Consider the following 12801-nt stretch of genomic DNA (forward strand, 5'->3'; position numbering starts at 1 on the left):
GTTTTTTTTTCTGTTCAGTTGTCCGATATGGCATTATTTCGACAGATATGTTTGATTCAATAGTAATTGCTTTTATAATGAGGCATATTATTTTTGGGAGTTACCATGCATATTTAATGGAGTGATATTTTTTTCTGAGACAGAAATTCCCGTGGCTGACTAATTGCCCCTAATCTGGGTCCTCCTCGTGTTTTATTCGCTTAATGGGCTTCTTGTTAGCGAAGTTCACGGTCAAGTTTCAAGTTGGCTTTTGTTTCACTCAAGAGAGACATGGGACGAGTGTCATTAGCTGGATTTGGCCTGGGAGGACACTGCAATGACAAAAGAAAAACCAACGAAAATAAAGATGGCAAAAAAAAGTAAAAATCAAGCAGAACAAAATCCATGACTAAAAACAAAAACATGCATCACACGAGGAATCGAACCCAGTGCACATGCATGAATCAACGTTAAATCAAAGCTGAATTTTTCATTTCCTGCAGCGCAAATTGGCTCGGACTAATCACCTCCACATTTTATCATAGCACATTTGAAACACTAGGCTACTGAAAGGTTAAAACATTGATGTATATTGAGTATAGTACTAATATGTAAATATGCAAGAGAAGCTCAATGAATGCATCATGCATTGGTATATATATATGTGTATGTTGAACTTCTTTCGCACCGTTCGTAGCCAACCGCGCTAATCGGAGGTGCGGGGTAAGGACAACAAACTATGGGTATCTGTGTGAGTCTATGGGTCTCTGTGTGAGTCTATGGGTCTCTGTGTGAGTCTATGGGTCTCTGTGTGAGTCTATGGGTCTCTGTGTGAGTGTATGGGTCTCTGTGTGAGTCTATGGGTCTCTGTGTGAGTCTATGGGTCTCTGTGTGAGTCTATGGGTTTCTGTGTGAGTCTATGGGTCTCTGTGTGAGTCTATGGGTCTCTGTGTGAGTCTATGGGTTTCTGTGTGAGTCTATGGGTCTCTGTGTGAGTGTATGGATATCTGTGTGAGTCTATGGGTCTCTGTGTGAGTCTATGGGTCTCTGTGTGAGTCTATGGGTCTCTGTGTGAGTGTATGGATATCTGTGTGAATCTATGGGTCTCTGTGTGAGTCTATGGGTCTCTGTGTGAGTCTATGGGTCTCTGTGTGAGTCTATGGGTCTCTGTGTGAGTCTATGGGTCTCTGTGTGAGTGTATGGATATCTGTGTGAGTCTATGGGTCTCTGTGTGAGTCTATGGGTCTCTGTGTGAGTCTATGGGTCTCTGTGTGAGTCTATGGGTCTCTGTGTGAGTCTATGGGTTTCTGTGTGAGTCTATGGGTCTCTGTGTGAGTCTATGGGTCTCTGTGTGAGTCTATGGGTCTCTGTGTGAGTCTATGGGTCTCTGTGTGAGTCTATGGGTCTCTGTGTGAGTCTATGGGTTTCTGTGTGAGTCTATGGGTCTCTGTGTCAGTCTATGGGTCTCTGTGTGAGTCTATGGGTCTCTGTGTGAGTCTATGGGTCTCTGTGTGAGTCTATGGGTCTCTGTGTGAGTCTATGGGTCTCTGTGTGAGTCTATGGGTCTCTGTGTGAGTCTATGTATGGTATGTAGAACTTCTTTTGCACCGTTCGTAGCCAACTGTGCTAATCGAAGGTGCGGGGGAAGAACAAACACAAGCTAAACTCTCGGCCATCCTCAGTCCACTGTTGGATGAAGGCCCTTTCACGCCAGTGCCACTTCCTGCGATCCTGTGATCTAATACTCCTCTGAGCTCATTTAATCGCTCCATCTCCCCAGTCCATGTCCTGTCCTACGCGTTCCATTCCATCATTGTCCTTGATCATCAGCCATCGTCCCTCCTTGTGATGTGTTCTGCCAAAGCCCACTTACATTTCTTAACAGTTTGAATGATATACTTAAACCTTCATGTGTTCTGTAATCCACGTGGTCCTTTGTATCTCAATGTGTAATTCCAAGTGTGCACCTTTAAACTTCGAATCCCCATTCTGTCATTGATTACCGTGCTTCTGAACCGTACACCACAGTAGGTAGTATGGCATTGATGCATATACAGAGCTTAATTCGTCAAAGCACTGTAAACCTAAACCCTTTTAGAATGAAAATGTTCACATTTTCTACTGAAGATTTATTTTCCCCAAATCATTCATGGTATGAAGTGCTGGCTGTTGAGAGTTCTTTGCTTAGTATTTTCATTTTTTGAGAACCAAGTTGGTTGTGTCTTAGCCCTCTTTACATCACAGAAAATGCATTGATTTTGTTCAAAAAGCAATGGAAATATATGAATTACAAGAAATTAATTAAGAACCTCACTAACGAAGGTTGAAAAGTTGAGCTCAAGATTATTTTTTTACGAGGTTGCCGGTTCTTTTATCGTCAATCTTGCTCCCCCAGTTAATTTTCTCATCATGGTCCTACCACCCTATCCATGAAGCCCACCTCCCTTTCTGAATACTGGAAACTGTTCTTGGAGAGAAAGAGTCCGTTATGGGCAGAAGACAAGCATGGACTTTTGGAACATGGTGACTTGACTTAGCAGGACAGATGGCCGGGGAACGGAATCCCAGCACATCCGGGCAGCAGCAGAGAAGAAGTGACCTCTGAAAGGAGCGGAGCTTGACTGGGGCCTTGCATAGGGATGCCTGCAAGCGCAGCGAGGGGGCGCAGAACGCGATGGAAGGTGAAGTGTATGGAGAGAAGAGAGCCCTAAACAATTCCAGTGTTATAGTGCACGGCGTGTCTTCATCACCGGTTTATAAATACATTTATTCTAAAGTTCCGATCGGCAAGGTGCACTTGGCATTGTCAAAATGTATTAAGTTGAGCTTTAATGCCCGCCTCCTTTAGCAAATGGCTGTGCAATACTTAATTATAGTGTCCTTGTTACAGTTTGTTTCACGGCGTTTCATTGTTTGAGAGGGCGGGCGGGCGGGCGGGCAGGCGCGGACAATTCTGCCACTTATTATAAATTTCCTGTCAACTGGGACTACAATATAAATACCGGCTTTGTCTAACCCAACGGAATCTCATTTGAACAATTTCCACCAAATAATGGGTTAACTGCTCACCTTAAACTTGCCCATTCATAAGCCAGGGCAGTGCTAGTGAATGTTTTGTTTGTTATTATTTATTCTCCGTGTTTTTAACGTAGCATTGGGCAATCAACCGCCGGGCCGTGTTCGTGGATAGAGAAACCGATATTAAACATGTTCACCAGCTGCCCGACTGGAGATAAGTACTGTTCACGAACAAAAAAAACAACAGGACAAATTGCCGCCTCATGCAGTCCTTCGCAGACAGTCCGTTAGCCATTAATAAAACAAATAATTGGTTTGTTTCAACATTTAATTCCCTCAGCAGGTGCGACAAACCGGGGGTTACCCGAATCGATTGCTCGCCGCCAACTCCAGCCACAGAGAGGTCGCTTTGCTGGTAATCTTGGCCCGCAAAGCCAGAGCCCTCCATTTTGTGCCGCTAATCCATTTCCTTGCGTGTTGTTAAAATAAAACAAAAATCCTCGCCTTTCCCAAGCCTCTTTTACTCCCCCCCCCTGCCTCGCATCTCCCCCAGTCAAGAAAAACGGGGGGGGGGGGTAGGATTTTATTTGTGCGTTTAAAACACACCACTTAGAATTGGGATTTCCGTGGATCATCGACGTGGGGATGGGGTTGGGGGTGTTAGCGAAATGGGCAAATTTTGGGTTGAGCTGCCTTCAAAGTTCATTTGTGGGGGGGGAGTGGTGGAGGAATTGAGTGCTGCGGCCGACTCGCTTGGCTATCAATGTGGAAAATTGCCTTGCAGGTGAATTGGCGAGCTTGCACAAGTGCACAACTTTTGCTCGGAAGTGTAAGCGGGCATCTGAATCTAGTTTATACACTTTCCGCCTGAAGGCGTCCGCATGCTTCGTTAGCCTCAAGGTGTGGTTGTTTGACTATACCTCACCACGCTGGTCAGAGGAGGGTTGGTGGAGGGCCGAGAGGGGTGCCGAGGACTGATTGTTAATACCATTCGCCGCTGACGTTATCTGTGGCTGGGAATCGAACCTAAGTTCACCGGGTTCATGCTGAGGTGTGTGCTAACCGCTGCGCCGCTGCTCCAGTAGATCGATCGTCGCGCAACGCACACTCCCGGAGCCTCCGAAGAGCACCGTCGGCTACGTACGGTGCGAAAGAAGTTCAACGTGCGTACATAAAGTACGGGATACAAAGTGAGCTCTAACTGCTGTGCGCACAAGACATGCAGGCAGGTTACGCTTCGATTAACGAGTTTTAACCGGCCCTTGGCGACCACCGGCGGATTTTCTGTAAAACGGTAATGGAGGCGCTAGAATTTAATGCGTTTTTTTTTGTTTTATAGGCCAGTTCTCCCCAGCATAGTAGTGCCCTCTGATTTATATTTCGTTTCTTGGCTTTTGTTCAAATGTTAGTGTACTTTTGTGTGTGTGGTGAGCGGTAGTGCAGCGTTCAGCGTGCCGCGCTACGAACCCGGCCACCCGAGTTCGATTCCCACTAATAGCCAACACCAGTGACGATTTAACACGCAGGCTTTCGCGACCAATATCCATAATGGAGTTTTTTTGGGTTAGATCGCGTAAATATGGACCAGTGACGATGATCCTAAACGGGCATTGGGCCTCCCCTAGGTCGACGCAGCCTCAAATGAGTACCTGGTGCAGTGTGTAAACATAAGCACTGGGGAAACAAAGGCGGCAAGGCATGGTGTTGGCAAGTCATGGTGTTGGCCACTCACGCCCTCATGTGCTGTGCCAGCTTTCATGGGTGCTTGCTATCAGCACGTGCCCCAACAGTCTGTTAAGACTATATGGAGGATCTTTGTGTAGTGTCGTGTTTAGCTCATTACTCCTGTACCTTACCTATGTTGATGTACATGTGTACCTGGGGCGGCTATGATGGGGAATCTTTGTTTTTGTGAGCTCACTCCACTACGAACTCGGCGACCTGAGTTCCTGACGACAGCTAACACCAGCGACACAATTTGATCCGGTCCTGGGCCTCCACTACATATACATAGCCTTGAATACGAGTAGCTGATGTGGTGTTTAAATATTTGCACTGGGGAGACAAAGACGGCCAGGCATGGTGCTGGCCACACATGCGCCGGGCCGCTCTGTCCTTAATAGGTGCTCGCCAACAGTGAGCCTCCAAACATACTTTCACGTGAAAAGCAGTGGCGTAGCGGTTAGTGAACTCTCTTGATTGCAGTGACACAAGTTCAAAATGTGGCCATGCTTATGACGGGACAATCGGCATCCGCAGCCCGTACGTCGTGGGGATCTGCTCGGCCTAAAATGAGCGCGGGACGCGGTGCATTATACATCACCATCATCGTCAGCAGAGCCAGGATTGATGGCCCTCTGGCCTCATACGACACAAAAGCCACAATAGCACAAGTGCTCGCTAACAGCTGGTTTCCCCGGTAGCCTTTCGAGGCAGACGAGTGAATCATTCTCTGTTGTTCGCCTGCTCCCAGACAAAGTTATGAGGCTTCGCACGGTGGCGGCGGCGATAATAATAATAACACTTGAAGGTCACGCATTCTTGAGGTTGTGTTTCCCAACAAGTGGCTTCATGACAGAGTGCGGTCGCGAAGCGCCGGGCACTCCCACTGAGTGCCTTGGAATGCTGTGCACATCAGTGTGTGTGCATCTTTCAATTCAGCTCGACGCTTCGAACCTCAGTGCGTGCTGCTGCTCAGGCATTTTTTGAGGGCAGCTGTTTTAATGCCGCTCACAATGCTGTGATGATTAACGTATTAAGTGATCGTTTACAGGTCTTTGTCAGTCCACTGCTAGATGAAAGCCTTGCCACGCCATGTCGGCTGTCAGGGTTTGTTGGAGCGTACTTGTTCGTTTGAGCGTACCGGATGGTGAAGGAGTTGGGCCCAGAGCCCATTCAGCTGTTGCTTGCCACTGATCTTAGCCTTTACCGGGAATCAGACTTAGGTCGCCAGCATGATACCCCAGCACTTTTCTTAACAACTGCGCCACGTCTCCACAATGCCATATCAGAGGTCAACTTATTGGGTGACTGTTGCAATTAATACGAATATTGTTGACCTTTTGGGCTGTTCTCGACAGCACTCTTGTCAATCCATTCCTGAGGTCCTCCCTGCGGAATTTATTTGACCATTCGTCACCCTGCTGGTTAGTGCATGCTGGTGAAGGCATTGGCATAGGAGCATAGAAGCACAATACAACAATAGCTTTTACTGCTGTCTTGCCTGTTGTGCGTGGTGGTCACCCATCCGAAAACACTGTCCAGGTACAAACTGCTGAGCTTCATTGATCTGATGACATCGGGCCCATTCTTGGTAATATGACTGCTGCCATAGCGCAGCGGCCAGCGCGCACCGATCCAGAGGTCGCCGGTTTGACCTCCTGGCGTGGCGGTTGAAACAATGGGCGCAAGTTTAAAAAAATTCTCCTCTTCCCCCGCCTGTTGCCCACTCAGCAGAATAAATGATTACACCGACAGATTACTCTCGATTAGCGGGTTTTGTCGTGTAGTTGGGGTTAAGTGTGGTTACTCGCACCTCTTCCTATATGTGTGGACAATGTTGAGGAGTCGGCCAAATAATAATAATAATGACATTTATAACGCGCCACATTTTGCAGACAAGCCAACAGCTCGAAGGCGCGGAGCCAAGCTCAGGGCTGCTCGAAAGCCTGGCCAAACAGATAGAGGCCTTTAGATATTTCTTAAAAGTCGGAGTGCATTTGATGTTGCCGATGTGCAAAGGGATAGAGAGTTCCACACCGAGGGGGCGACAGCAGAGGACCGATATGAGGCTGCAAAAGTGTGAGAAAATACCTGCTTGGAGCTCTCGAAAGCTCTCCTCTAGTGGAGGTGCTTCCACCAGCAGTGGCACAAGAAAGCAATTGCAGGACTGCACCTTCACTTCTGGCACCACGTAAAAAAAAAATCTGAATCATAAAAATATGTATTTAGTTCTTCTTGGTTCTTTCGGTAAAGTCACGTAGAAGGGAAATAATAAAATAATAAAAATAAAACATAATAAAATAATTGTATTATGTTTTATTTTTATTATTATAATAAAATATTATTATAATAAAATAATAAAACATTTTATTAGATTTTATTATTTCCCTTCTACGTGACTTTACCGAAAGAACCAAGAAGATGAATCCCTGCAGTCACGAAAGCTTTAAATCGAAATTTATGTATTTATACTGGAGGAATCCGACGATCTATAAAGCTATTTTTTTCCACAGATGGTCCAGTACAGCCCAGGTGAGAGCTTTGGAGGATTCTCGTTCTTTATTTCGGCCGCAGAGCGTGATATGAAAGCACCATAATTTCCCTTTCTCTGGGAACTTTAATTTGAGAGATGTATTACAACTGGGGCAATTACGTTGCAAGTGCTTGGAATAAATATGAAGAGTTTACAAAATTAATGAAAAGTTTTCCCCGCTTAGAAGTTATCTAGTTTTTTTTTTTGCAGGATCGCTCTCCCGGGGGAGATGGTTACATTCCTTTGTCACGGATTAATGCCGCCACTTTGCAGTAAATTCCGCAAACATTAATGGGCTCTCTTTCATTTACGTTATTTTAAATGCCAAGATAACATCGCGTGCAGTGTTTGTGAGCCGAAGAATTGTAGATCAGTGTGGACTGTGAGCTCTCGCTCTCTCTTGCATTGGTTTGATTGATTTTCAATTTTATATTGGGTACAGCATCACAGTGTGACTGGTGTGTCTGTTCAGGTCACACATCGATGTGCGTTAGGATCTGAGTTCTCGTGCATTCGCAGTCCCGCACATTTTCTGTTGACATATCCAAGTTTATTAAACACCGCTTTGTAAACATGCTATGCCCACGCACGCAAACTCCGTCACATTTTTAACGAGCCCTGAAGGAATTTTGCAGAAACATTTTAAAATACAAGTTATTAAATGGTAATCTCTACAAAGTGCCTATTTCACCACGAGGAGCCCCGTATAGCATTGTGAGAGTTGGTGTAAGTGCAAGCACTTTCAAGACAAGACTTGAGTCGATTTGTATGTTGCTGAAAAATGTTGTACAATGATGAATCTGCTTACATTAGTGTTGGAAGGATAGTTCATCACTTACGTTTTGGATTTATAAAGCATCTACGAGGGAGACCTCATCTCAAGATGTGCTGTGAAAAATAGAGCCCCTCTGCATTGCACTGGGTTTCCAGTTCGCATTAAATAAAATGTATTATTTGGTCGTTTGTTTCTCAATCCGTTTGTCCTGGTGAGGGTCACGGTAACTTCCCTAGCCATATGCGTTTTAAGACCCTGCTACAGAATCACGTCAGCCCATGATCGCTATGAATGCTCGAACCAAGTTTCGTTATATCTGAGGGTGTATACACGGTTTATTTACTTGCACCTCTGACAAGAATCAGGATCAGAATAATAATTTATACTGGAGGAATCCGATGAGCTATGAAGCTCTTTTTCGCAGATGTCCAGTAGGGGCCAGGTAAGAACGTTACAACAACAAACAATACAAAAACACGATAGGAGTGCTAAGTATGGGAAAGGTAAGCAAATCATTAAAAAAAATACAAATACAACTAATTTTTTTTTATTTTACCAGGTGAAGACCACTGAGCTATTAGTTTATTTTTCAGAAGCGACCTCGCCACCAACGATAGCGCAATGAAGTGGCGAATCATGTGGACATTTATAGCAGCACTGTTGTTAATTGGTATTTAAACACTCTATGTAATGTGTTTCCTGCTTGCAGTAAGTTTCGCATGTTTCACATGTAAATAAGTTATTTTTTGCTCTTGTTGGTTTGCACGTTCTATAAATGTTTTTTTATTTTTTTATTACCAGGTAAGGCCCACTGAGCTATGTAGCTCTTTTTCAGAAGTGACCTGGCCACAAATGATAGCTCAACGAAATGACTTATCACCACGTGGGAATGCACAGCAGCCGAATACTCTAAACGCACGTTGATTCTAAATGCGGAGGCGAAAACCGGAGGACCCGGAGAAAAATCCACGCGACCACGGGGAGAGACATACAAACTCAAAATATGCAGGATCGAACCCACGACTTCCTGAGTTAACATCTCTTAGCCACCACGGCGTTGTCCTCCAACTGCCGCCAATGGTCTTGGGGCCGTGGCTGTTGTTCTAAAAGAGCCACTTGGCTCGACGGGCCCAACCGGCTGAAATAGAGCCCGAGTCTCAGTGTAGCGGTTACAGGTGTGTCCACATTGTAACTGTGATTATTGGACAGTTTTCGTGACATGTAGCTTATTTCCAATAAAAAAATGTTTGCTGCATCCAAAATGGATTCACTCAATAGAACGTGAACCAAATTTACATGTGTTTTTTTATGTTATTGAGTAGTATAAACATTTTTTGGCAGGACATTTGAATGCTTATAAACATCCGATGAAACTCCATTTTTTAGAAAAAGAAAAAAAATCACTATGAGATCTCTTTTACCAGTGGCAAAATATAATAGTAGGTTTTTACCCTTTTAACTGGTACAAAACTGACACCTTTATTCAAGGCATCATGTTTGCAATGACCACAACACAAGTAGTCAAAAAAGCAAACAAAAGAAGCAACTCTGATAAGGATGATAGTATGCACTGTCCTTGAAGTTGATTGGCCCACACCCGAGACGAAAAATCAGTTGGAAACTTGGTTACAGTTAACGAAAATAACTGCCTTGCGGGAAGTGTGGTGACATTTGCGGTTGTTGTTCCTTGGCTCAATTCGCTTTCTACTTCTGCCCCCCCCGCTGCCCTTCACGTGTCCCCTCCAGCCGTGCCCTTGGGGGTCATTGTGGTGCCTGGCGATTGCGACCTCATGGTGTGTCGGACACACATTGACCGCCTTCAAGAGGTGAGCGCCGCGCCGTGCGTGCGTGTGTTCTTGCACAACTGCATTTGTAAGTCCGTGCGTGAACTGGAAAACAATTGGGCTCGTTTTTTTGTTGCCTTAAATCCTCGCGAAACCGTACGTTGTCAGCGCGAATCTCCGCGGCACTTCCCGCGCAGGTTCTCACGGCGATGCCGAACAGCTGTTTCCGTCGTGCCGCCGCGTGTCGCTCGGCGCGACGTCCGACGTTTCGCCGAACCGTTTTTCAGTTCCCGAGGAAGCTCCCACAGCGTGGACTCTTATTCACGTTCTCAAGAAGCTGGGGCAGCGCGCGGAGCGAAACGTCGGATGTCGCGCCGAACAACAACCACGCGGCACGTTGGGGCAGCGCTCCAACCCCGCCGCTCGCACGGAGTCGCTGCCGCGCCGATTCCGCGCGCGTCTCGGCGGTTGCGCCCGCCCGGGGACTCGGCGATCGACGGCGTCAGCTCGTCTGCGTTTGTTTCCGCCACTGGCGGGCGAGCGATGATCCGGCAGCCCCCTTGCCCTGCTGCGCTGTCACAGGGTCCAGCTGCGGGCGGTCAGAGCGGCGGCGGTGGCGGAGTGCGCACGCGTTCGCGAGCGCATGACGTTCTTCAAAACGCGGGCGGGGGAAAAAAAACGCACGAGACATTCAACGCGCTCGCGGCGTGCGTGCGTACGTGAATTCGTCGCGGGCTGCATTATTAGGTGGTCTGCATTCACCCGGGGTTTTTTTTTTTGCGTAGCATCAGGAGCCCCCGCGGTGTTCCCACACAAAAAGAACGTAAGAGGAGGGGATTGTGGGGGATGGTATGCGGGGGGGGGGGGGGGGGGGGGCGCAGAAAAAAGTAATCGTTGGTGATAGTTCTGATGCCACGGGGGGGCGGCCGCCATCAGCGGAGCTAAAGCAGCGCAGCGGGAGAGAATGAGAAATGGAAGGGCTGGCGTGAATTCTGAGCGCGCGTGCAAGGAAACGCAATCCTCCCTGCAGTTACGTCAGACTGGTCGGCTGCCCTTTTTACCCTGGACTCATTTGTCTAAACATATAACCCTCATGCTCTTAGCCACAGACCGTTTCCCATAACCCGGTGACTTTCATAGCTTGTCCTCTGGTTGCTAGGGGAGAGTTTTTTTTTTTAACCGCATGGGTTCTTTATGAGTACGAAATCCTCTTAAACATAGAGAAAATTGGAAGAAAATCCACGATTGATTTAATTGCATTTGCCGGAGGAAAAAAAAGGGGGGGGGGGCGGCATCTATGTTCAAACCCACGCAAGCAGCCCCCCCACTCCCACCCCCCTGTCCCCCCCCGCCCCCCCGCCCCCCCTGCCACTCCATTCCCCGCCCCGCCCCCCCTGCCCCCCACCCAACTCCAAAATGCAAAATTCTGCTACAACACTCGTGTTGCAGAGATGTGGTCTCACATGCACAGGGCACAGCGTGCGTTTGCCGAGTGGAAACTAGGCGGGGGTAACGATTTGTGCGGGGGGCAGGAGGGGGGAGCGCCGGTCCTCGCTATGAAAACGCTGCGATGCTGCGACGGGGTTTGTCCTGGCATTGATAAGAAACAGTCGGGGGTTCGAATGGAAATTATGAGCATCAATAAAAAGTTCTCGCTCTTCTTTTCCAACACAGCTCTCTCTGCGCATGTCCGAGCCAGGGTGAGTGCATCTGCTGGCCGGTGTTTAACTCCACGGGAGAGAAGCTGGCAGGAGCTGGGGGGGGGGGAAGGAAGGAAGGACCAGCGTTAGCTTCACTCTCTGGCTGCGTCGGCTTTGTTTCTCCTTGCAGGACTTTCCCTTTATCCCTCCCAGCTTCCAGCGAAGGTTCCAGGTCTGTCCCCCCCACCCGCCCTGCATCCCTCTGCATCCCAATCCTGTGCCATGCCCCCGTGTTTGGCATGCACGTTCACATGTGGGGCATGCGGTTGCGCGTGTTTCTTCGTGGGAAGCGGAAGCGTAGTGGTCAGCGCGCTGCGCTACGAACACTCGGCGACCCGAGTTCGATTCTTGCCCATGGCCAACACCAGTGACGATTATCTGAACTGGTCACGGGCCTCCCCTTGATCGACTCAGCCTCAAATGAGTACCTGGAGCAGTGTGTAAACATCACGACGAGGGAGACAAAGGCCGCCGGGCATGGTGCTGGCCACCCACACCCCTCGTGTGCCATGCGGGCCTTCATAGGTGCTTGCTAACAGCACTTGCCCCAACAGTTTGTTGAGGCTATACGGGGGAGCTTTGGCTTTGTTCGTCCTCAATCTTTTCTCTTGATTTTGTCGTCGTCGTGTCGCGTATGTGATTGCTGAGCTGCTCCGCTCATGTGATTTTGCATGCGTCGGCAGTTATTGGATTTTACACCAAATACACAGCACGTTGCTTACGTGGGCCCAGTTCAAAACGACGCGCCTGACATCGTGGACTATGCATGGCTTCCTGGTTGTTTGTACGACGAGGCTGTGATTGTGCTGCGCCACCGCTGAAATGAATATCGCGATTGTAATGAAATAGGGGAAGCTCTGACTCGTAGGCCACAAAATCTTCTCATCTTACGAATGGAACGATAACCTCCATCCCCAACGCGTACCACTCGTCTGCCCCCCCCCCTCTCTCTCCCCGTGCATCTCATACGAATCGATTTAATTTAATTAGCAAAGTTTGTGATATTCTTGGGTCTTTCGGTAAAGTCACGTAGATAGGTTCAAAGAAGAAAAAAAAAGTGTTTTGATCGCAACACAAGCGTTCGTCATCAGGAAGATCGAAACGTCGTAGTTTTTTGTTATTTATTGTTATTTTCTTTAGAACTTATCTACATGACTTTACCGAAAGACCCAAGAATATGAATTCCTGCAGTCACGAAAGCTTTAAGTCAAGGTTTGTGATTTTTCCGCGATGGTGTGGGGCGGCGGTGAGTACCTTGCTTGGAGGATCACTGGAATCGAGGTGTGACCG

At 47.6% G+C, this 12801-nt stretch overlaps 1 protein-coding gene across 11 annotated transcripts in view; it reads left to right on the plus strand.

Annotated features, from left to right (window-relative positions):
• LOC133350176 (diacylglycerol kinase zeta-like) overlaps nt 1-12801 on the plus strand; it is a 284717-nt gene that overhangs the window by 219003 nt on the left and 52913 nt on the right. For 7 of the 11 annotated variants that reach the window (XM_061564248.1, XM_061564249.1, XM_061564240.1 and 4 more), the window contains 2 exons: nt 9774-9853; nt 11642-11683. In XM_061564248.1, the coding sequence (XP_061420232.1) occupies nt 9774-9853; nt 11642-11683 (122 nt within the window). Of the gene's footprint in view, nt 1-9773; nt 9854-10098; nt 10590-11641; nt 11684-12801 lie in introns of those variants that run through there. The other 4 variants (XM_061564244.1, XM_061564245.1, XM_061564246.1 and 1 more) reach the window with 2 other exon arrangements.

The sequence above is a fragment of the Lethenteron reissneri genome, chromosome 33 (assembly GCF_015708825.2).
Source record: "Lethenteron reissneri isolate LAM-NWPU_2019-01 chromosome 33, ASM1570882v1, whole genome shotgun sequence".
NCBI lineage: Eukaryota > Metazoa > Chordata > Hyperoartia > Petromyzontiformes > Petromyzontidae > Lethenteron > Lethenteron reissneri.